Here is a 24,828-nt window from a genome sequence, read left to right as displayed (position 1 = left end):
AGGTTCAGCACTGAAGTGTGGAAGCATCCTGCGTATGAACTAAAGATGTGCCTTGAGGGTACAATCCATGCATAGAACCATTAGAATCCCAACAGTGTGGAAGCAGGCCATTTGGACAATGAGTTCTACACTGAGCTTCTGAATAGCATCCCACCTAGACCCACCCCCTCAACCCTATATCCCTGCATTTCCCATGACCAATCCACCTAAACCTGCATGTTTTTGGACTGAGGTAGGAAACCAGAGCACCCAGAGGAAACCCACACAGATTTAGGGAGAATGTGCAAACTCCACACAGACAATCAACCAAGGTTCGAATCGAACATGAGTTCCTGGAGCTGCAAGGCAGCAGTGCTAGTCACCAAGCCACCGTGCCACCCAATATCATTCAGAAAGATGTGGGTTTATTAAAGTCGTGGATTTTAGAAAACAATCATGTGTGATTAACTTGACCTAAAATATTTGAGCAGGTAACAATGAAGCTCATCATGGTTAACAGAGTCTACATAAATCATAATTAGGATTCTCATGAGTTCTCACATGGTAGACTGGTCAGAGAAGTAAAAACTTATGGAATCCAAGGGAAAGTGCCAAGTTAGCTCCAAAAATCAGCTCACTGGCAGAAAGCAAAGGGTAAAATGTCAATATTTTAATGCTCTTGCGGCCGGAAGGCAGTATCCAGTGGGATTTATAATGTTCATTACGATGTTCATTCTCTTCATGGCGCAGAGTTTATGATTCAGACTTAAATGTACAGACCTTGATTAAAATGTTTACTGTGGATATAAAAACTGGCTTATAATGAGGAGGAAAGTTATAGACTGCAGGGATATTTAATTATGGAGTATAGAGTATCAGAGCCTAAATGTGGAGGACAGAAAGGATCTACTTTCCTAGCAAAGAGGTCAGTGACTGGAGCATTAATGTAAATAAACTATTAAAACAAATTAGGAGGGATTGAGGGAAACAGAAATATTCATCACATTGGAATTTTTTTGGATATGCATCTAAAGTGTTGTAAACGAACTGGTAAGGCCAATAATGCTGGATAACTCTTTCTTCACTGCACTGAACAGAATTGTTTGCTGTCCCATAAATTTTCTATGGTTCGAAAAAATACAATGTCATAAAACTGAACTTTACTGATGTTAACATAATATACTTGTAAGAATTTTCTTTGAGATTTTTCATAAAGCATTTTTATAATAGTCATCAATAGTAGTTTCTAGCTTTCCATCTTTAATACAACTTAATGACAATCTAATCATTAAAAAATGAAATCTAATTTCATGTTATGCATTTTCCCCAAGGTTGCACATAGAGAGCATAAAATGCCACCCTACTCAATGCCTTTAGGACACCTGCACTTGTAACTTCCAAAGAATAGGTTTGCTAGTCATATGTAGTGTATCAAACCGAGAACTTTCTTTCAAAAGAAAGGGAATGCAATCAATGAACCTATTTAGACCAGTATCCCAAGCTTGTTTGATATTTGTCATTAGCAAACCCAATGCTAAAGCAAAACACTGAATCAAATTTTTGAATACTTTAATGTCATATTGTCATTATGACTTACAATATTTAATATTTTCAGGCTGAGAATTATGTATTAAAATATTTCGGATGTATTATTTAGTTAAACGCCATTTATAGCCCAAGTTTTAAGTCTACTGTGCATAAATTGCTACTGTAAAAGTTTCATTTGTTCTCTACTGAACCCTTTAGAAGATTAATTTTTGAATGCCAGGGGTTTTTCTTCCCTATCATAGGATAACACCTGAAAGTTGAATGGCTGAATGGGTCAAGAGGTTTGTTCATCACAGATGCTAATTAGAAGTTTCCAAATTTGGATATGGGATGTTGACCTGTCATTGAGAGAATTACGTGGTGGAAGTGAGGGGAAAAGAATGTGATCCCATTAATTTAGAAGCTTGCAGATAGTTAAAAAGCCCGAGTAAGTTTGTCCTTTAAACAAATTTCAGTGTAAGAAGACAATGACTTTATCAAACTCTCAACAACCAAACTAGAATCAATTTTTGTAGTTGTAATGGACGAAAAATTGTGCTGTGAATTAGGTATGAGTTCCTACAGTTCTAATACAAAAAGTTCTGCTTCTGGGAAACTAAAATGAAAACTTATCCCATTAATATTTGCCATTATTCATATAAATTGAAACATTTAGTCATATCAGCAGAAGTAATACCATGCACTATTATGGCCTGGCTGACACCAGACCATACATATTCAACCAGTATCATAGGCTGAATATTATCATATTTTGGCAGTGTCATTGTTATGCAGTCTCATGGTCAGTTTCTTTCCACAAGGCCTTGTGAATTTTCTCTCGCAATCATTCCCAAACCTGCCTCATCAGCTCCCCACCAGGTCCCTGTTGTGCCCCTCATATCTGCTGCTGGCCCAAATCTCCCACTCTCAGTGGCCGTAAGTACACAAATTTGTAAGAAGTAGTACCAATGATGGCAGTTCACTTGCACATTGATCCAGTGGAACCCAATTCTATTGATAAACTTCAGCCATGTTGTGATATTGTCCTGTCAATGCGACAGGTGCACAGTGTTTTGTGTCCTGCAAGTGGGATAAGTCAGCTATGTTGCCTAAGTCTGTCTGCAGCACTAATATTGTCACTGGAAGTGAAGTGGTGCCTGGTGCAAATGGCGTCAGTCACAGTCTTGACGAAGTTTTAAGTGGACAATTGGGTCCTCAGTGGCTCATTGGAAGAAGTCCATCTCGTAAAAGTTCAATGCAGCTGTCATCTTGATGGCCACTGGTTTAGAATTGCAACACACTCCTTCAAATTGCAGGTCCCAATTCATTAGTTGGCTCAATTCAGAGACAGCGTCCCAGGTGACACTGTGCCTCACTCTTTCAGAGGACATGACATTAAGAATGAGTCGCTTGGCCCTCATGTACATCTTGCACTTCTTTAGCTGTGATGTTTTCATGTGGAGGCTGTTCAGCATCCATCAGATGTTGCTGCTGGTCCGGGGCTTGATGGCACACCTGTTCGTTTTGCATTTCTCTGCATCTTGGTTGCATCGTTGACTGTAATTTCTGCTGTGGCTGGATCCATCAGTTACACTTGTAATGGCCCTGTGTGAGGAGCAGAATAAACAGATAGGTCCTTATCAATGTGAGCAGTCAACAGTCACATCACTTACAAATGATGGTTTTATATAGTCTTCCACACAATGAGATATGGAACATTCAGACAAGGAGGGCTGTGAAATGACTCATCTTGGCACTTTTAATATTGGAGCTTATTCCATGAAGAATGTGCATCATGTCACAAGACAAAGAGATGGTAGGCAGGTGTAAGTGCTACATGACAGCTGAACCCTTCTCCTCCCAATGAGAGGTCTCATTGCATATTAGAGAGCTTAGTTTGAGAGGGAATCAGTTTATTGCCCCTGTGTACCCAGGCAGGTCTTGCATTAGTTATGTGTGTTGTGGTCTATTGGAACCTCTTTTAAGGTTACCCCTGATTAGTTCTGTATCACAGAGATGTTTACCTGCAATTAATAAGGGCCAGTGGTGTGATTAACTTAGCCTGTGACCAGCCATTTGTACCCCACATGGTTGCAAACTGTGTTATTTCACATACACGGTAAATGATTACAACCTGCATCTTGCAAAAGTATGATTAAAGGAATTGTCCCTCTGAAGGGTCTGTCACCCAGAAGTGGAGCCTGCTTCTTTATTGCGGCAGACAGTGACTCCACCACTCCAGCTGTGGTCACAGCCAATAGCACTTCGCAGGTCACATTTAGTAATCAGCAAATCACAGAAGGCAGCTGAGATCACACAGACCAGGTACCTCCACCCTGAAGCTCCAAGTCCCTCACTACCTCACACACCCTGGACAGACCATCTCCACCGAAACCCCACATGTTCCTATCCACCATCTTGAACTGTGACTCCATCTCTTATCATTACTCCCTAAACTCATTGCAATTTGATCATGTCCATTTGTGCTGCCCCCCTGTCGAGGCTACAGTGCTGGCGACTGCCTGCCTATCACAGCCCATTTCACAGCATCCCATGACCACCCATTGATAACCAGCTTCACCCCTTCCACCCACCAATCAAATTTCCCCCATTCAATATCCCGGTAGCCTCCCCATTCCAGATTGGTGTCTGGAGCAGCCCTAAGATGCAGCCAGAGATAATGGGAACTGCAGATGCTGGAGATTCCAAGATAACAAAGTGTGAAGCTGGATGAACACAACAGGCCCAGCAGCATCTCAGGAGCACAAAAGTTGACATTTCGGGCCTAGACCCTTTATCAAAGAGCTTTCATCCATGGATGTGAAGTGCATGTAGCGGCTGCCCTGGAACATGCCCCAAGACATTGGCGTCAGATGTACAAGGTGGAGATTCCGAGGAGGAAGCAGTGAGCTGGAGTCACCAGGTATCGACTCTGACTCTCAGAAATTCTCATAATTTAGTTTCTATTTGGCAGGTGGGAGAATAGGAAAGTGCATTCTCACAAGGCAAGATCAAGTAATAATGTGTGATAGTGAGCAATAATAATAATGAGCAATAATAACATTAATAAGTTTCTCGCCACTCACAAGTAAAACTTTTATCTCAACATCTAGTCCACAGTTGGAACATGTGACCCATTAGTCTCAACATTGCCAAAGGCTTTGTTCAGTCTCTGACACGATTTGCTCAAATTTCTCATCATATCCCAAGTTGGTTAGGACGTGGGAAAATGACGTAGTTTATCATCCATTGAAAGATTGTACAGCTTTATATGTTAAGATTTTAAAACACAACAGATATTGATTTGAGTAAAAGTCAGCCTATTAGGTCTCACTCATAATACAAAATATACTGGGCAGCAGCTTCAGCAGACTGTGTTTGTGCAGTTAAATGCAGGAATGCCAATGTTTTCGTACAATATGCTGTACTCCTCCACAATCCATAATATACCTGTACCTCACCAATAAGCACAGATTTGAAATCCCTCAAAAGGTATGCTCATTAGCTGCCTGCTAACCACACCAGAGGGTTATCACCAGTAAATACAGGTGTAAATGCATTTTTAAGAGTGTGTTAAGTCTTAAATACTGCCCAACAATTGGTTTTGGCACTGAAAATTTAATTTCACTAAATGTGGAATGTCAATATTTTAAATATTGAGTTATTTAAAAGTAAGTAGCATATTAATGGGTGAGTGATGCAGTGTGAGAGGTCAATAAAGTGCTGGATAGGTGATATCATTTGAAGATGTATTCACTAACTTTGATGACTCAAGGTCATTGACCTTCTTCCAAGATTGCAGCTGGGTCATTCGAGCCAGACACCAAAAATTAAACTCCTTATTCTACTTCTCTTCCTGTTCCAAATAGCATCCAGAAGGGGTCCTATGGAAACTTAAGTCAGAACTTTACAAAACACAGATGGCTACATTAGAAATGTTTGGGTCAATGAGAGTGAGGATGAACTGTAAACTCTGGGGAGCTGCAATGGGAGGGCTCCTGAACGCCACCAGACCATTTCCTCAATGAACAAAATGGCAGCTGCTCAATTGTTTGCTAACCAAAGGTAAAGAGCTGATCTGGAACCATTTTTCCAAGCCTTTGGCTGTCACCGGAATGTCCTCTCATCATGTAGGGAAGCCACTAGCTGCAAAGAGACAGGATCAAAGGTGGGATCACCAAAGTCCAATGTTCCTTGTCCCAGGGAAGTAGAACCCAGTAGCAATGGCCAGCCCTGACATGCTGTGAGAGAGGTTTTCTTTCCAATCACCTGGCCTTACATGGTTCCCCCCAACACAAGAGAAATATTTCAGCTTCCCCTGTGAGGCTGCCTCAAAATGGAGGTGCACTCTCGTTTACTTTGCAGGGTCATCAGACGCTAATCCTCTGAGGTGTTTCCAAAGCAGTGCTGGCTCTCTGATTGATGAGGCACTTGGAGAGAGCAACTATCATCCATAATTGGACTGTGGGCCAAGCAGTGACCTCTCCATTTCCAGAAGATTGCCACTGCAGGCCCACAGACTGCTCCATTAATCATTTAATTTTAAAACATTCATTAATTGAAAAAAAAGCCAGTATTAAAAGATAGGTTCACTGCCATCATTGCTGAAACTATCAGCAAATGTTGTAAAACCTTACCTTATTTTCCAAGGAATCAAATCTGCCATCCTTACCCGGTCTGGTCAACATGTGACTCCTGAAAACAGCAATGTGGTGGACCCTTAACTGCTCACAAAAACAATTAGGTGTATGTGCAAATCCAAAGAACAAATAAAAAATAGACAGATTTATTCTGAGGCACCAAATCTAAAGCCTTACAAAAATTGATGGAAGCAGTTTAAGTGAGAATTCCCCTGGGCTATCTAGTGTGCTATAATTTTTTTTAAAAAGTCATAAATTCACTTTGCAACCTTTATGTTTTACATCCAGTCCATTTAATACAGGTAATTTCACTGTTTTTATTGCACTTGCGGAATTTAATAATTTTAAATGGGCTATTAATGGTATAATGTTACATTTTATATTTGCGTCTTTGTTTTCTCATAAAAGGAAATCTTAAGAAAGCACTTACAAACTCATATGATCGGAGAAAGTCAACACGTTTATACAAAAACAAAATCACATTTGACAAATTATGTTTGAGAAGATGTATTTAATGAGTAGACAAAAAGGGAACCACTGGTAATATTATATGTGGATTTCTCAAAGGCGGCCCATAAATTACTGCACAAAAAGCTAATCAAACAAGATAAGGATTCCTGGGGCCAGATTTTATGATAGCCTCAGGAAGGAGAGGTTGGCCAATTTAAGCCTTTTTACTCTAGAATTTAGAAGGTTAAGTCGTGATCTGTTCAAAGTCTTCAAGATATCAACAGGAAAAGACAGGGTAGATACAGATAAACTATTTCCACTGGTTGTGGATTCTAAAACAACAGGGCAGTCTAAAAATTAGGACCATACATTCAGGACAGATTTAGGGAAGATCTTCCACACACAAATAGTGGTAGAGAGTTCCACAAATGGCAGTGGATGCTATGTCAGTTGTCAATTTTAAATTTAACACAGGTAAACGTTTGTTAAGCAAAGGTACTCGGGAATGTGGGCCAAAGGCAGGCATGTGGAGTTAGCCCACAGGTCAGCCATAATCTCATTGAATGCTGGAACAGACTTGAGGGACTAAATGGATTACTCCTGTTCATATGTTCCTATGAAATAGTGAGTTATGCCACTTTCTGATGTCACATTCGAAGTACTGAACGAACATGCAAGTAGTATTCTCTATACTCACAGAGTCAGGGTCTGTATGGATTTCAGGGTTCCACTGCCAAAAGCAGAACCAAAATGGAAATGCAGGTGAGAAGGTGCCAAGGCTGGCAGGCTGGAAAGCCTCCATTTACTGCAATATCCTTCTATTTATGTTAATAGTCATTGGCCTTCTTTTCAAATCCCCAGATTTCCTTCATACCCCCATGGCCTGATCATATTCCCCTTTGGCTCTCATAGACCCTCCATATCTTCTATGCATCTCCACAACCCTACGTATCCTCTTATTTGAATTATCCTCACATCTTCAATATCAACTGTATAAATCTCGTGAACACTATAATACCATTGCGAAGTATTTGAAATGCTTATGAAATAAATGAACAATAACACCCACTTAAATAAAAAAATGCTTATCTATGCATGTTCAAACTTGCCTTGAAGAGGCTATTTTTTTTAAGTTCTCATAAAGCTAAACATATTCTCACCCATTTAAAAATCTCTTTAAAACACTTTAATCCTATTAAATGCCCTGTCGAACAAGCTCACAATGTAAATTCACAGTTATGTAATCAACGCTAACGTTTCAGGTCCAGTGACCATTCCTCAGAATATGCTGAGGAAGGGTACCAGACCCAGAACATTAACTCTGATTTTTTGCTGCCAGACCTGCTGAGCTTTTCCACCAACTTCTGTTTTTGTTCCTAATTTACAGCATCCACAGTTCTTTTGGTTATTATATAATCAATCCCAACCTGCTAGGCTTGAACATCAATCAAGCATCCATAATGAGATTCTATTTTACAATTATATAAACAAATTCCAATACTCTATACAATGGAGCATTCATCATTGCAAACAGATGGACACCTGTTCATTTTTTGATGCACAAACAATGGATATTTAATCAAAGAATCCAGGCATTTGTTCAGCAATTTCAAAGTCTGATCATTGAATCAATGTACGAATCAGAGCATAGTGTTCAGGTGACATGTTAATTTCTGACTCTCAACCCTGTTTAATGCATTTGAACACTTTATCCACTAGAGCGAGAGTACTGTCATGCAGGGAAACCCTAATACAATGTTGATCAATTTAATGGTCAGTTAATCTTTAAGAACAAATTCCTATGGTTATTTACTGCTTTAAAAACATACGTAATTATCATACATTTTATCTTATGACGTCTTTTGAAGGTTTTTTGAAGGTATATTTACCTATCAGAAGTTTCCTGATTTCACAACAGGCTTTCCAAAAGAATTGACTGACCTAACATTTTTGAAGCAGTCTATATGAGCCCATCCAGCTGACTGAAGATATCAAAGTCAGGGAAATCCAAAACTGAGGCAGGCATTTTAAAAGGTTGATCCTGATATCATTTGTTTGCTTTGGGGCATTCAAAATCATGGCCAACATAAACAAAAAGGGCAATTTCAATTTGCAGTGCCCCAATCTTCATTTCAGTCACCCAGAATTGGGACAGAAAATCCCAGCTATGCATTTTGTTGGCAACATATTAGTATGAATAAAGGGATTAGTTAAGAGACCACTAGTAAAGAGGAGTTAAAAGAGTGCATTATCAACTTAAACAGCAATGATGATTGAAGTGTTGCGAGGATCAGTGTTGGATCGTCAGATATTTACAATCTGCATAAATTACTTAGATAGAGACCAGAGCTAAGTTTGTTGTTAGAAAACTACTTGGGAATTTAAACTGTGAGAAAAACACAGAGGCTGCAAAGAGATATGCACAGGTTGATTGATTGGAAAATAAGATAGCAACTGGAATATAATGTGGGTAAATGTGAGGTTATTCACTTTGGTAGTATGAACAGAAAAGCAGATTTTAAAAAAAACATGAAACTTGTAAAATGTTGATGTTCAGAGACACTTGGGTTTCCCATACATGGACTATAGAAAATTGTTATGTCAGTACAGTAAATATTAGGAAGAAAAATAGCTATTGAGCCCTGCATCTCTCAGATGAGGCATTTAACTGAAGACTGAACTTTCCTCTTAAGTGGACATAGAAAGATCGCTTGGCCCGACAGAACAGCAGATGAGTTATTCCTGGTGCCCTGGTCAAAATTTATTCATGAAGCAACATCATCAAAACAATATAAATTGTTATGATCCGATTGCTGTTTCTGACTTTGAGGATGTGACAAAGTTGATTGATGAGAGAAAGGCTGTAGATATCATATACATGGACTTCAGTAAGGTATTTGATAAGGTTCCCTATGGCAGGCTGATGGAGAAAGTGAAGTCACATGGGGTCCAGGGTGTGCTAGCTAGATGGATAAAAAACTGGCTGGGCAACAGGACACAGAGGGTAGTAGTAGAATGGAGTTTCTCAAATTGGAGACCTGTGACCAGTGGTGTTCCACAGGGATCTGTGATGGGACCACTGTTGTTTGTGATATATGTAAATGATCTGGAGGAAGGTGTAGGTGGTCTGATCAGCAAGTTTGCTGATGACACTAAGATTGGTGGAGTAGCAGATAGTGAAGGGGACTGTCAGAGATTACAGCAGAATATAGATAGACTGGAGAGTTAGGCGAATAAATGGCAGATGGAGTTCAATCCGGGCAAATGCAAGGTGATGCATTTTGGAAAATCAAATTCAAGAGCGAACTATACAGTAAATGGAAAAGTCGTAGGGAAAATTGATGAACAGAGATATCTGGGTGTTCTGGTCCATTGTTCCCTGAAGGTGACAATGCAGGTCAATAGGGTGGTCAAAAAGGCATATGGCATGCTTTCATTCATTGGGCGGGGTATTGAGTACAAGAGTTGGCAGGTCATGTTGCAGTTGTATAAGACTTTGGTCCGGCCACTTTTGGAGTACTGTGTACAGTTCTGGTCGCCACATTACCAAAAGGATATGGGTGCTTTGGAAAGGGTGCAGAGGACGTTCACCAGGATGTTGCCTGGTATGAAGGGTGCTAGCTATGAAGAGAGGTTGAATAGATTAGGTTTATTTTCATTAGAAAGACGGAGATTGAGGGGGGACCTGATTGAGGTCTACAAAATCATGAGGGGTATAGACAGGGTGGATAGCAAAAAGCTTTTCCCCAGAGTGGGGGACTCAATTACTAAGGGTCATGAGTTCAAAGTGAGGGGAGGAAAGTTTAAGGGAGATATGCGTGGAAAGTTCTTTACACAGAGGGTGGTGGGTGCCTGGAACGCGTTGCCAGCGGAGGTGGTAGACGCAGACACGTTAGCGTCTTTTAAGATATATATGGACAGGTACATGGATGGGCAGGGAGCAAATGGACACAGACCGTTAGAAAATAGATGACAGGTTAGACAGAGGATCTTGATCAGCGCAGGCTTGCAGGGCCGAAGGGCCTGTTCCTGTGCTGTAGGTTTCTTTGTTCTTTGGTCTTTGTCTTACTTTGTGCACAAAGTAACTGCTGTGATTCCTAACTGACAACAAGGACTATACCGCTAAAGCATTAAACTGATTGGAAAGTCCGACCACCCCAAGCATGAATTTGTGTTAGACTTGCCTTCACAGGACAGTGTCATTGATAATGAAAACTGAATCATCATTGAACACAGTGCAATATATCTTTTGTTTGATTAAGATCACTGGTTAAGTCAGTGTTGCCATTCCTCTGAGGCAAGGCCAGGCACCGAACTTGTATTAATACAACTGGCATTTGGCCCATGTCTAAGACCACCCTTTAGACATGGATGAAAATAATTTTACTAACCAAAGAACAATTAAATTCTCATTTACCTCTTGTTGCATGATTACCTATTAAACTCTGGTTAACCTGAACGTTTGATTATCTAATACTTAGGGACCACATTGGTTTACTTCATTTTTACAGCTGCATGGAAATGTTCATAGAGCAACTGTGTAAGCTGTTACCATTTTCAAGGCTGTATTTCTGTCACCTGATTCCCTGTCTAGTATTTTGATGAGATGGGTTAATGACTGCAGTAATTCTCAGCAGCTGTTATTTTCTTCTGTTCAGAATGATTATAGGAAATTATCTATGCAATGCAAGGATTTTGCTGTCGGTGTGCTTGACCTGTGCCGAGATACAGAAGAAGTGGAAGCCATTCTTAATGGAGATGTGGATTCTGAGCCTCAGGGTGATCATCATAGGCCATCTCTGAGCAGAGTGAAACTTGCCATTAAGTATGAAGTCAAAAAGGTAAATATGTCTATGAATTTATAATGCGAGTGGATTTAATTATCTCTGTATACTTGCTTGCTGCTCTTGAGACATAACTGGATCTAACCTTGTGGTATTTCTTTGTATTATACCTTCTTAAGTATAACAAATTGACATTTGACTCCAAAAATGATTGTTCAAATTGGCTGTACACTGTTTTCTTTTGTGAACTGAAGTTCCTATAGTGCAGCTGATCAGTCTGCTGATGCAACCATAGAGTCATACAGCACAGAAGTCCCTTCAGTCCAACTCATCCATGGCAACCAAGTTCCCAAACTAAATTAGCCCCACTTTCCTACATTTGGCCAACATCCCTGTAAACCCTTCCTATTCATCCACCAGTCCAAATGCCCTTTAAATGTTGTAACTGTACCTGCATCTACCACTTCCTATGAACTACCCTCAGCTGGAAAGTGTTGGCCCTCAGGTACTTTTTAAACCTTTCTCCTTTCACTTTAAAAATATGCTCTCTTGTTTTGAAACCCCCTATCCTAGGGAAAAGACCTTTACTATGCAATTTATCCCCTGCCCTTCGTGATTTTATAAACCTCCACACAGTTAACCCTCAACCACCTACCTCAACCACCTATCCTCCAGCAAAAAAAAGTCCCAGCATATCCAGCTTTTCCTTATATCATCTTGCTAAATCTTTTCCGAATCTTCTCAATTTAATAATATCCTTCCTACAGGAAGGTGACCAGAACTGTAGGCAGTACTCAAAAAGTGGCTTCACCAACATCCTGTACAACCTCAATATGACATTCCAACTCCCATACTCAATGGTCTGTGCAATGAAGGTGAATGCGCTAAACACCTTCTTAACCACCCACTTGTCTACCTGTGATGCAACTTTCTATGTACCTTAAGCCATAGGTTGACTGCACTACCCAAGGCCCTATCATTAATTGTATAGGTCTTGCCCTTGTTTGTTTTACCAAAATGAAATACTTCTCATTTATCCAAGTTAAACCGTATCTGCCACTCCTCAGCCCATCCGCACCCATTAAGCGTGAAAAGCAGGATTGCTTTGGTGTTTTATCCAGTTTCTGCTGACACCTTGGTAAGTGGGAAAGCTGGCTAACATCCCTAGGAGGAAAATAGAAGCATACAGGCATAAGTAACTGTCATTTCCTCAGTGGCAGTGCAAGGCAACAACTGAGCTTGAAAACAAGTAGGTTACCTTCTCACTCAATATGGCATGTGGCATCAGGTTATTATGGGCGATAAGTTAAATAGGGAAGAGAACAAAACATGCCAAGATGCAAATTATGTTCACAAATCAATACCTGAAGAGTTAATGTAGATGATTTTAAAAAGCCACAAGATGCATAAAATGTCTCAAAATTAAAGAATATTTTTCAGGCTATCAACTGCATGGAAATTGAGTTTGGATGGAAATGAATGGTGCTGTTTCTCAGATAAAAGCTTCAGACAAATGGAGTATCATTGTGCTACAGTTCGAAGAGCACTAATGCACAAACAACGGTGGGATAAAGGTTTAATCCATTATACTGTTGCATTCTCAATCTCAGCTAAATTATTGTAATGGGTATCCTTTAATAAACTTTGATATGAAAAAGCACTAAGACACAAGATAAGCAAATAATCCTTGGTTAAGTGGAACATTTTCAGTTCCTTTCTGTCACTTTCTCATCCAACATAACCAATAACGTCTGTCTTATCTGCTCATCACCTCTCAAAAATGCATAGAGAAATTTCAATATCGTGGTTTCAAAAAAAATTGCATGCTTATTAATTATCACAAACAAATGTAGGCCTGTCAATTCATTATTTCTGCTACATTACCACAATAGTCAGCAGTGAATTAATTTCTCTTTCCATTCATCAATACAATTGCTTTTTTTAAAATAAATTACTTCTTAATTGTAAAGTGTCAAGACTTTTATTAAACTCTTATCAAATAATTGTTCTTTTAAAAGCAGTTGGCTGAATTTTACCAGCAATCAAACCTGCTAAGAGTCGATTTTGGTGAGTTTCATGGAGGGTTTCTCTCTGTGAGCCCACCTCAACATTCTTTGAAATGCTCCTTATTACCTGTGCACCACACATGTCTGGTGCTCCACATGTCCTCTATCTTCCCTTTCACCAAAGGAGGAAATATTCACCACTGCCAGGAGGTTCTAGGTTTCTTGATGCTGGTGTCATTTTTAAAGGCCAGCAATGGACCACATGAAGATTCTCCCTTCACCATGCCCTTAGTGGGAAGAGAACCAAAAATAAAACCAACAATGAATTGTCGTAAATCTGTTGCTATTTAAGATGCATGCTTAGTGTCATCCAATCTTAGAAGTCTCTCTAAGGGAGAAGTACTCTTTCCTCAGTGCCCAACACCTTCTCATTATTCAGTGTGATGGGACCATCACACTCTGGAAAGTGCTCATACTGTTGGAGCTGTTGACTGTTATTCACTGACATGGAAAAAGGGAGGAAGAAACTAACAGGTACAAATAGAAAGGGACTACTTGCCTATCAAACACCAACAAATTTACAGACAGTGCATGATCACTATATGCAGCTCACAATAACAGTTACTGTGTGTCAATTAAATCCTGTCTGGCTTGTTGTGCCTGATGTTGCAGTGTGCTATCATGCTGAAGGTGATGCAGCTCCTGCTCAATGACCTCATTTGCCTCCTCAGTCAAGTGTTGCCCCTCTCCCAGGTCTTCAGCGTTTATGATATCTACTCTGCATGCTTCAGTTGTACACAGCATTGAATGCAAGGATTATGCAGTGGCTGGAGTGTATTACAAGCCTCCAACCGCAACCTGATCCATGCATCAGGATCTGATCTTCAGAAAGCCTAACACTCGCTTCACCTTGGTCCTGGTGGAAGAATGAGCTGCACTATATCTATGCTCAGCCTCAGTCAATAAAGCACAGTGACCATGAAATCTGTTTGTGACATGATGAGATTATTCATTCCAATATTACACAAACCCCTGTTCAATATCACTTGGTCACCAGTCTTTGGACTATAATAACTGTTTTCAAGTAACTCATAGCACTTATTCTAAATGTATATTTGAAAGTTTTTTTATTGGAAATGTCAACATGATATTTAGGATATGCATTGGGAGGAGATTCTAGTGGTTAAAATTTTACACACAACAACGACAACAACAGTTGCTGGAAAAGCTCAGCAGGTCTGGCAGCATCTGTGAAGAAGAAAACAGAGTTAACGTTTCAGGTCCGGTGACCCTTCCTCAGAACCAGACTTGAAACATTAACTCTGTTTTCTCCTACGCAGATGCTGCCAGAACTGCTGAGCTTTTCCAGAAACTTTGTTTTTGTTCCTGATTTACAACATCTGCAGTTCTTTTGGTTAAGATTTTAGCTTGCTATGTTTCAAAAGAATTGGATGTCTAAATCTTACCAGTCCAATTTTTGGTGAAATGCACCTTCCACTTTCAGATCAAGAACCTGAATACAATGACGTCTTGATGAGGTGTATTCTAAAACTAGGAGATCAATTTATAACATTGCCCCCATGAAAAATTCTGCTGGCAAGTGCCTAATATTCAATGATGTTGCTATGTAACTGAGTAGAACAAACTCCAGGCCTGGATTCTTATCACCAGTGGCTTCACAGTCATGACTGCTTTGTATGTCTTTCCATTTGGCTGAGGATGAAATAGAGAAACTGGCACCTGATGATGCCTGCCTCCAAAATGAACTTCCTGAAATCTTTGTTCACGAATTGAATTATCCAAGACAAATGCATGCAGGATATTGAGCATTGTAAAGGTCCTTTCAGTGCACTGAGTCAGCTCTGGTTAAATTAAGTCTTGTCACTTTATTCCATTGTGAATGATATTTGATCTGGATTGAATGCATCTGCCTTCCACAATCAAACAAATCTATTTCTCTCCTTTTCCATGGCCTTTCCTGAAATTTTGATAACATCATTGGCTCTGTGGGCACTTGGATATGTTTGGCATAATGAAGTGTAATCCTGCGTGACTTTTATACCGCCTGGCCACCACACTATTGTTGTATTTTTGCTCTGCAGTTGTCCTCTGTGGCATTTCTCAGTATCACCATACCCTGGTTGTACACCAATAAATCTTCCATTATTGTCAAGAGTTGTTTCTGCTCATGGTACGTTTTCAGCACTTCATCTGCCATATTATATTTTAACCACACTTGTATAAAAGGTTTTTTGACCTGTGTGCCTCCTTGCCAATTTTTGAGCTGCACGAAATTGTCTAAGATCTCCCTGCTTTGCAAGGTAAGTGTTGGTAATAACCATAGAATAAGACTCTATTTCTTCTCCAAGAGTAAGATCACTATTTCCTGCTTGGCAAACTGCTGCTGCTGAGAGTGTATCTGTCATGACTTGTACCTTCCTTGGAACATAGATGATACGATAATTGTATCTCATCAGCCTAACCTTGAATCTTTGTATATGTAGACACATGTTGAGATTTCGTTTGGTCCCAATAACATCTCTTATGGTCCATCTCAATTTGAAATCTTAGTCCTATGACATAGTGTGTGAAACTTTTGCATCCCTATGTAACTGTGTATGTTGCTCCTCTGCTGTCAGGTGCCTGTGTTCAGTCTTTTCAAAGCTCTCAATGCAATGTAGGCTAGTTTTCAGGCTCTGTCAGTTTGCCCTTGAATAAGGACTGCTTCTAATCTTGTGAATGATGCATCTGCAGCTACAAAGTTAAACAAGCTTGGATCATAATCTGCTAAAACATGTGTTAAAAAAAACTTCTCTTTAACTTTAAAAAAAGTTGCAGTCTGTTCCTGACTCAAATAACATTGCTGGCCTTGTTTCTAAAAGCTCTCTTATGGCTTGAGCAAGACTGACTGAAGACAAAGACATTGTTGCTGAGGATTTCAGTTGGGAAGGTGATGTTCTAAAACATGTTATGATTAATAATGTAAAGGTATTAGATGTTTTGGAGGCAAAAAGGTGCATAAATTCTGAGGGACTGATGAGATGTATCCCCAACTGCTGGCTGACATATCCCCAGAGGCAAAGAAGGAAATTGCTGGGGCCCTGATGAGGATATTTAATACTTCGCTGGCTATAGGTGACGTGCCAGATGACTGGCGGAAAGCTAATATGGTTCCTCTGTTCAAGAAGGGCAGCAGGGATAGACCAGATAGTTGCAGGCCAGTTAGTCTAACATCAGTGGTAGTGAAATAATTGGAAAAAGTTCTGAGGGACAGGATTAACAATTTGTAAAGGCAGGGATTGATCAGGGATAATCAGCAAGGATTTGTTAGAGAGAGATCTTGTCTGACTAATATAATTGAGCTTTGAAAAGATGACTTAAGTATATTCACGAGAGTAGTGCAGTTGTTTTGGTTTTCATGGAGGCCTTCAGTTAGGCCTTCCACAAGGTCCCACTTGGAAGGCTGGACTAAAAGGTAAGAGGCCAGGGAATCCAAGGCGAGTTGGCAAACTCGATCCAAAATTTTCTTGCAAAAAGGAGATAAAAGTGAAGGGTTGTTTTTCATAATTGGAAATCTGTGCCCAGCAGTATACCTCAGGCATCAGTGCTGGAACCATTGCTGTTTGTTTATGCATATTAACAACTTGGATGTAAATATAAATGGTATAATTCGTAAGTTTGTAGATGACACAACTATTGGGGGTATTGGTGTTAGCGAGGCAGAAAGGTCTCAGACTAGAGTCTGATATTGATCAGCTGGTAAATTGGGCAGACCAATGGCAGATGGAATTTAATCCTGATAAGTACAAGGTGTTGCAGTTTGGCAAGTCCAATAAGGGAACGGTATAAACAATGAATGGTAAGTCCCTATGGAGTACTGAGGAACAAAGGGAACTGGTGTACAAGTCCACGGATTCCTAAAGATGTCAGCACAGGTTGACAGAGTGCTGAAGAGGCATAAAGGATGCTTGTTTTTAAAAGGCCAGTAAAATAGGAGCAACAAAGTCTTTTTATAGTTTTATAAAGCATTGTTTACGCCACAGATAAAATTGTGTGTGCAGTACTAGTCACATGCTATTGGAAGGACATAACTGCACTGGAAAGGGTGCAGAGGAGATTCACCAGAGTGTTGACTGGGATGAAAAATCTCTGTTGTGAGGAGACACTAGATAGGCTGGGTTTGTTTTCCTTCGAGGAGAGGAAACTCAGGAGAGAGCTGAGTGAGGGCTACAAAAATATGAGAGATATAGATAGGCTAGATTGTGAGAATCTTTTCCTCCTTGGCAGACATATCTAAGATCAGAGGGCACAAGTTTAAGGTGAGGAGAAAGTGGTTTAGAGGAGATCAGAAAAAACATTGTTTTACCCAGAGGGTGGTCGGAATATGGAACATGCTGACTGAGAGGGAGGTGAAGGCAGGTATTCTCATAAACTTTTAAGAGATACCCAGATAAATACTTAAGATGCCAAAGCATAGTAGGCTGTGGACCAAGTGCAGGTAAGTGGGATTTATGAAGTTTGGTGTGTGTTGGTCAGCATTGACGTGGTGGTCCAAAGGGCCTGTTTCTATACTGTATGACTATCACTCCAGGATTCTATGAGGTGGGGATAAACTGTCTCATTGATTCAACATGCCTATGAAATGTTATAATTTGTTTAAACAGCAGTGCTAGAAGTTCACTGATGCCTCTTGACTTCCTTTGATCTGCTGTCACACATTGTTCAGGATAATATCTCAATAAAATGTAATTGTCATTCCAGAGAACTGTCATTTCTCATTTAGTGTAAGGTCTACATTCGACAGTGCCTTCAAATTGCTCCTCACCATCTGCCCATGTCACTTCTTTGTTTTTACTTACATTAGGATGTCATTCATATGGCAAATGGCTCTCTACTTCCCTTCCATATAGCCATTGCCTTTTGGATTAAATCTCTGGTGCAGGGATTCCAAATGGCAGATGCTTCAAGTAATACAACCCAAATGGTGTACTAAATGTAGCCAGAAAACTTGACTGTTACTCTATGTGCATCTGACAGAATCCATTGTTAGCACCCAGTTTTAAGAAAAACTCGTTTGTTCCAATTTTGCAAACCATCATTGACAAAATAAAATAGGTTGGATTTCCCCGCTAAGGTCTTTGTTTAACTGAGTGAGATCCATACACAATCTTAGCTCTTCAGCAGTCTTGGGAACAATTACCTAGCCGTGAGTATTGCATCAGCTTGGAATTTTGCTGGAAATGTACAGCTGATGGGTTTAGCATTTTCTTGTAGAGTAATGTGATGCTCCTGTTTTATTATGCCTACATTTTTGAATAGGTATGGAAATTCTTTTAAACGTCTCTCTCGTCTTCATCTGAAGTATTGAATCTACTCCCGGAGATTTAGATAAGTATCTGCTTAACAATGAGGTATACTGATTCCTCAGTAAAAATAGTTCACTGATAATTTGACCTCTGTGACTAAGATTCAAAATGATTTGCCCATACACCTGAAGATTATGCCTCCTGGACTTTGGAGTTTTATATTTGGTGGCCTGAATCTCACAGACTTCAACCAGGAAAAGCTGACTACCATTATTGAAACAGTTGCTCCTGTATCAAGTTTAAATTCTGTTTCAAAGTCGGGTACTTTCAAATTGATGGTCCAGAATCCATTTTGATCCTCTTTCCTCCCCTAGGAATGTTGTCTTCACCTTTTGTTCTGTATCTTTAACTTCTTCAACTATTTCTTTGATGTATGACTTCCATTTCACTAAGAAGTGTTTCTTTTTACAGGAACTTTGTTTTTGAAGTAATGAAGGTGCTGTTACTTACAGTGTTTTCTGAAGTCCCCCAACTGACCAGATTTAGAGAACTCAGCTTACTGATATCATTCAATATTCATTGTGCTTTGCTTTCTGTTTGGATCCACATCTTGTACAGCCTGATACGCTTGATGACATTGATTACTGCTCCTTTGGTGTTTTGGTGGACTTTCATGTGGCTGGCAACACTACCTTAGGACCTTCCCACTCCTAGTGTAACCTTGCAAGAGCAATTTTAGGCCATGATCTCTGCCTGTGTAATGAATTAGATTGCTTTTTCCAGTTAAATCCTCCTTGCATTGAAAATAGTGTGACAACCTCACACCAACTACTACACAAACTCAAACTAATTCATCCTTCAACTTCTATACATGCTACCTCCTGCTAGATGATCTGTTAAAATGGTTGCTATTATTCTCCCAAGTACTGAAATCACAAATTAAATCACAGAATCATAGAAACATACAGTAGAGAAGATGCCCATTGTCCCATCAAATCTCTACCAGCAAAAGTACATTACTACCTTCATTAGTCCCACTTTCCCACACTCGGCTATAGCCTCGAAGCTTATGACATTTGAAGGGTTCATCCTAGTACTTTTTAAGGGTTGCGAAGTTTCCCACCACAACCACCATCCCAGGCAGTGCACTCTAAATCCTCATCACCCTCTTGGTGAAAAAATGTTTTCTCAAATCCCCTCAAAATCTCCTGTTTTTTTACTTTAAAATTATGCCCCTTGATATTGACCCTTCAACTAAGGGGAATAGCTCCTTTCTATTCATCTTGTCTATGACCCTCGTAATGCTGCACACTTCTATCAAGCCCCCTTCAACCTGCTCTTTGCCAAAAAATCCTCAGTTAACACACCCTCTCTTTACAACCGAAATGTCCCATCCCAGGCAACATCCTGGTGAATCTCCTTTGCAATGCATTCCAGTCCAAATCACATCCTTCCTATTATGTGGTGACCAGATCTGTACACAGCACTCCAGCTGTGAGCCTAACCAAATTTCTGTACAGTTCCAACATGACCTCGCTGCTCATTTAATCTGTGCCATGACTGATGAAGGTAAGTGTGCGTATGCCTTCTTAACTACCCTATTAACCTATCCTGCTACATTCAGAGATTTATGGACAAGCACCCCAACTGTCTTGTGCCTACTTCCAAAGCACACCGTCTCACACTTATCAATGTTTAATTCCAACAGCCACCGAATTGCCCATCTAACCAATCCATTTATACCTTCCACCTCACAGTCAATCAGTCAGCCAATCTTTGTTTCATCCACAAACTTCCTTATCATCTCTCCATATTCTTATCTCATCATTTATGAAAATCGTAACTAATAAGGGGCCATTCTATCATTAAATCTCTTTTGCTTCTAAAGTGTGTATTGGATACTTTAAGCAAAGCAACACAGTCCATGTGCTTTCTCCCACATTTTGTCTCATCAGAACTTCATTAGTTATCGAACCTATAAAATATACAAACATGCTGACTTGTTGGTGTTGCTCTATCAAATGTAATCCCAAAGGTAATCTATTGCCACCTCCAGAGATCCAACTTCTGGTTTCATTGTGGACTTTCCAAGTTATCAATATGGTAAGGTCTCTTTCAACCACTATCCCAATGGACTATTGCAACTGACTAATCTTGACATGTACTTAGGTCTTTCCTTCTTACTATCAAAGTGTTCTGATTCTGTGCTTTTCCCCTCCAGCATACTGCCAATTTGTGGCTGGACTTTGAAGCCTTTTGTGGTTCTGATTCCTACCCTTCAGAGGTCTTCCCACTCTGTAACCCGGTAATCAAAGTCTTCCAAGGACATTTTTCCACCTTCAGAGATTTTCTCCCTTTTTTCAGCTTTATTTCTCAATGTCTTTCAAAGTCTTTAAAACTTTCCATTTTCTGCTGGGTTCCTTGGGACTGTCCTCAAATCCTGGCTCTGGGGGCTTTTTTTTCCCTTTGCCACCATCATGCTTTATCTTGTGCACTGAGTCAATATGCTACCCATACATCGAGATACCAGACTGGAGTATCTTGGGTGATGGGTGTCCGCACAAATTTCCTGAGACTGCTCACAACGTATCTCTTTGACTCCCTGCACACTGCAACATTCCCTTATTTACATCTGTGTAGGGCAGGTTACAAGTACAGCTTTCTGGTGTTGTTCAAAAAACTCTTGTTTCACCTGCCTGCTCTAGTCTGCTGACCTCCCTCTCACAATTGTCAGTGTCATGTGATAAGTAAAATGACTACATGATTTACGTGAATCTTATTAAACCACATAGAATCATCTTAAAACTCCAGAAACTGCTTTAACTTGAGTTCAACTGGGCTTTGGGCCCTTTCCACGCATGAAACGGGGGGTTCCATTATAGTTTAACTGAGTGGGAACAGCTTAGAGATCACTTTCTAAAATGTATTTACTGATCATAATCAAAGTATTTTCTATGAAATGTTGTTTCTCCATTGTATGCTTTGAAAACTTAAAGCTGACTGTGAATATTTCTTTCATTCCTACTAGTTTGTTGCTCATCCTAATTGCCAGCAGCAACTGCTTACCATCTGGTATGAAAATCTCTCAGGCTTACGCCAGCGATCAATTGCTGTGAAGTGTTTGGCTGTGTTTGGTGTCACCCTCGGCCTTCCATTTCTTGCGATTGGATATTGGTTTGCTCCGTACAGCAAGGTACATATTTTTCTTTCCTGTGTTTGTTTTAAGACCTGTCAAAGTGAGTTATAATCAATACCTGTGTATATTTTTAAGTAGGGTTTCTTTCTTTTAGGCATGTCCAGTCGGTAACACACTGTAAGGGAATTTTATTCTCAACAAATCAGTGGGTTTTGGTCAGGTGCAGATTACTTGAAACTATAAAAGTTAGAATGCTGGCACCAACCTACCTACTGCTGGTTCTAGTGCTCCAAGATTGTTACTTTAAGATATTATTATCAAACTTCGTGCCTCACTCACTAACTGAAATTTATGTCACTTGGTTGGATTTCCTGGGCTCCAGGAAACCCACGAGTTAAAATGAGGTGATGAACTGCTAGAGAGGAAGAGTCATTGGACTTGAAATGTCAACTGTATTCCTCTCTCCACAGATGCTGCCAGCTATTGAGTTTCTCGAGCATTTGCTTTCATTTTAGGTCATCAGTATCCACAATATTTTTTTTTAAATTCACCCTTGGGTCGTGCCATCACTATCTGGTCAGCATTTATTCTCTCTCCTTAGTTGCCCTTGAGAAGGTGATAGTAACAAAAACAAAGTTGCTGGAAAAGCTCAGCAGATCTGGCAGCATCTGTGAAGAAAAAAATCAGAGTTAATGTTTCTGTAAGTAGACCCACAATGCCTTGTCCAGGATTTTGACCCAGTGATAGAGAGGAACTTTCCAAGTCAGGTTGATGAGTGGCTTGGAGGGGAAATTGCTGGTGTTGGTGTGCCCATGTATTTGCTGTCCTTGTCCTTCTAGATGAAAGTGTTTGTGGGTTTGGAAGATACTGTCTAAGGATCTTTGGTGATTTTCTGCACTACATCTTGTAAATAATACAGTGAACATTGGTAATGGAAGGATGTTTGTGTGTGTGGTGCCAATCAAGTGGGCTGTTTTATCCCAGATGGTGTCAAAATTGTTGAGTTTTGTTAGGCCACACTGGGTTTCATCCCCACGCCCAAATAAATGGTAGTGTATATGTCAGTAAGGGCATCAGACTGTAAAAGCACCTATTAAACAAAATAGTGGTTGATGTGAAGTTGATCAGCCAGTGTTGGAGTCAGCCCAAGTAATCGAGAAAATGTCAGAATGAGAAGGAAAGATGGTTTGAAAACCAGCTGTTGTCAAAATCATAGCTGCATTTACAGATTATTTTGAAAAATCCTATATTCTGTTGGTTACCGTCTTATATTCTTGATTTTTCTTTTTTCCAGCTGGGACAAATTTTAAGAAGCCCGTTTATGAAGTTTGTAGCACATGCAGTTTCATTCACCATCTTTCTGGGACTACTGGTGTTAAACGCATCAGACAGATTTGAAGGTGTAAAGACCTTGCCCAATGAAACTACCACAGATCATCCAAAACAGATCTTCAGACTGAAAACGACAAAGTTTACATGGACTGAATTATTAATAATGAAATGGATACTAGGTAAGGTCTTGTACTCATTTATGAACAGTACAAACTACAATGTTTAAAACATTTCCAGATAGCATTTACAATTGTTTCTTGATTGGAGAAGTGACAGATGCATTCATTCATTCAAATATGTATTCATGTTATAATAAAACTGCTTAGAATGTATGTTGTTTAAAGCAGTGTAAAATATTAAGTAAAAATATTAAAATGCAATATGAATCTGTAAAATCTTGTTGACTTCTCATATGAAGTTGTATGCCACCTGATATCATGTCATCTTGTCTACTTTTCACAGCCACCTACTGAGGGCAGCCAGTGTATAATGGCAACTAAATTAAGGTCATGGTAAATGCGTTTTGTTGAATTATAGAAATTGACAAATGCCTGGATGCAAGTTAAGAGCTACAATTTGCTTTTGCTACTTAAATGACATTCATAGTAGATGGCTCAGACTTTAACAAATGCAATCTAGCATCATTTTGGTCCCTTGATTACATTACAGTCTGTGCCGCGAACACTGCTTTATTAACAGATGGTCAGGGTTGATAGTTTAATTCTTTGTCCATTGCCATATTCTATCATTCCTGTGCCAAATTGCATTGATTGAACTCGGAAACTAATCTTTTTAATAACAGCAGGACTGCCTATTTGTATGTAGCCCTCATAATCTTTGTTGTTACCAATGAGATTGTAAACTTCACTAGCATAAAGTTGAATGGTTTAAATTATTCTTCACCATTAAGGTCACCAGATTATGTACCTTGTTCACTTCAGGCTTATTGGAAGCACATATTTAACCTTCTTTCAATGCATCATACTGGTCAGAACAGAATACTCATAAGAATTGTTCATTCAGTGTCATGTTAACAGACACATATAATATGTCTTAATAATTCATTTTTAAACATGGCTATATCATGTTAATTTAAATGGAGAAACAATATAAGGAAGCTGGTAGCCACAATAATAATTTTCCAAGTCAGTGGATGAGGTTCTCTGCCAAAGGCACAAAATCCAAAACTGACATAGGAGCTGAATTAGACCATTCAGCCCATCGAGTCTGCTTCACCATTTGATCATGGTTGATCTGTCTCTGAACCGCATTCTTCTGCCTTCTCCTTATACCCCTCGAACACCTTACTTACCAAGAATCTATCCATCTCTGTCATAAATACACTCAATGATTTGGCCTCCACAGCCTTTTGCAGCAATGAGTTTCACAAATTCAGCACCCTCTGGCTAAGGAAATTCCACCCCATCTCAGTTCTAAAAGGTCATTCCTTCACTCTGAGGCTGTGGCCTCAGATCCTGTTCTGTTCTACTAGTGGAAACATCTTCACGTCCATTCTATCCAAGGCTCTCAGTATTCTGTAAGCTTCAATCAGATCCACTACATGCTCCTCCCCTCCCAACACCAATCTTTTGAAACTCTGCAGAGTATGAACCTGGAGTCCTTGTCACATGACAAGCCCTTCATCCTTGGGTCATTTTTGTAAACCTG

The 24,828-nt window shown here is 39.7% G+C and overlaps 1 protein-coding gene across 1 annotated transcript in view; it reads left to right on the top strand.

The window, feature by feature from the left end:
• The window catches only part of LOC125458098 (short transient receptor potential channel 7-like), a 123,133-nt gene that overhangs the window by 66,100 nt on the left and 32,205 nt on the right, over positions 1-24,828 (top strand). Inside the window, exons 3-5 of the mRNA XM_048542992.1 lie at positions 11,255-11,437; positions 21,721-21,885; positions 23,123-23,339. Coding sequence (XP_048398949.1) covers positions 11,255-11,437; positions 21,721-21,885; positions 23,123-23,339 — 565 coding nt within the window. The remainder of the gene's footprint in view (positions 1-11,254; positions 11,438-21,720; positions 21,886-23,122; positions 23,340-24,828) is intronic.

This window comes from Stegostoma tigrinum, chromosome 13, assembly GCF_030684315.1.
Source record: "Stegostoma tigrinum isolate sSteTig4 chromosome 13, sSteTig4.hap1, whole genome shotgun sequence".
Classification (NCBI taxonomy): domain Eukaryota; kingdom Metazoa; phylum Chordata; class Chondrichthyes; order Orectolobiformes; family Stegostomatidae; genus Stegostoma; species Stegostoma tigrinum.
Note: the sequence above shows the minus strand (reverse complement) of the source record. Positions and strands in the feature narration are given on the sequence as shown.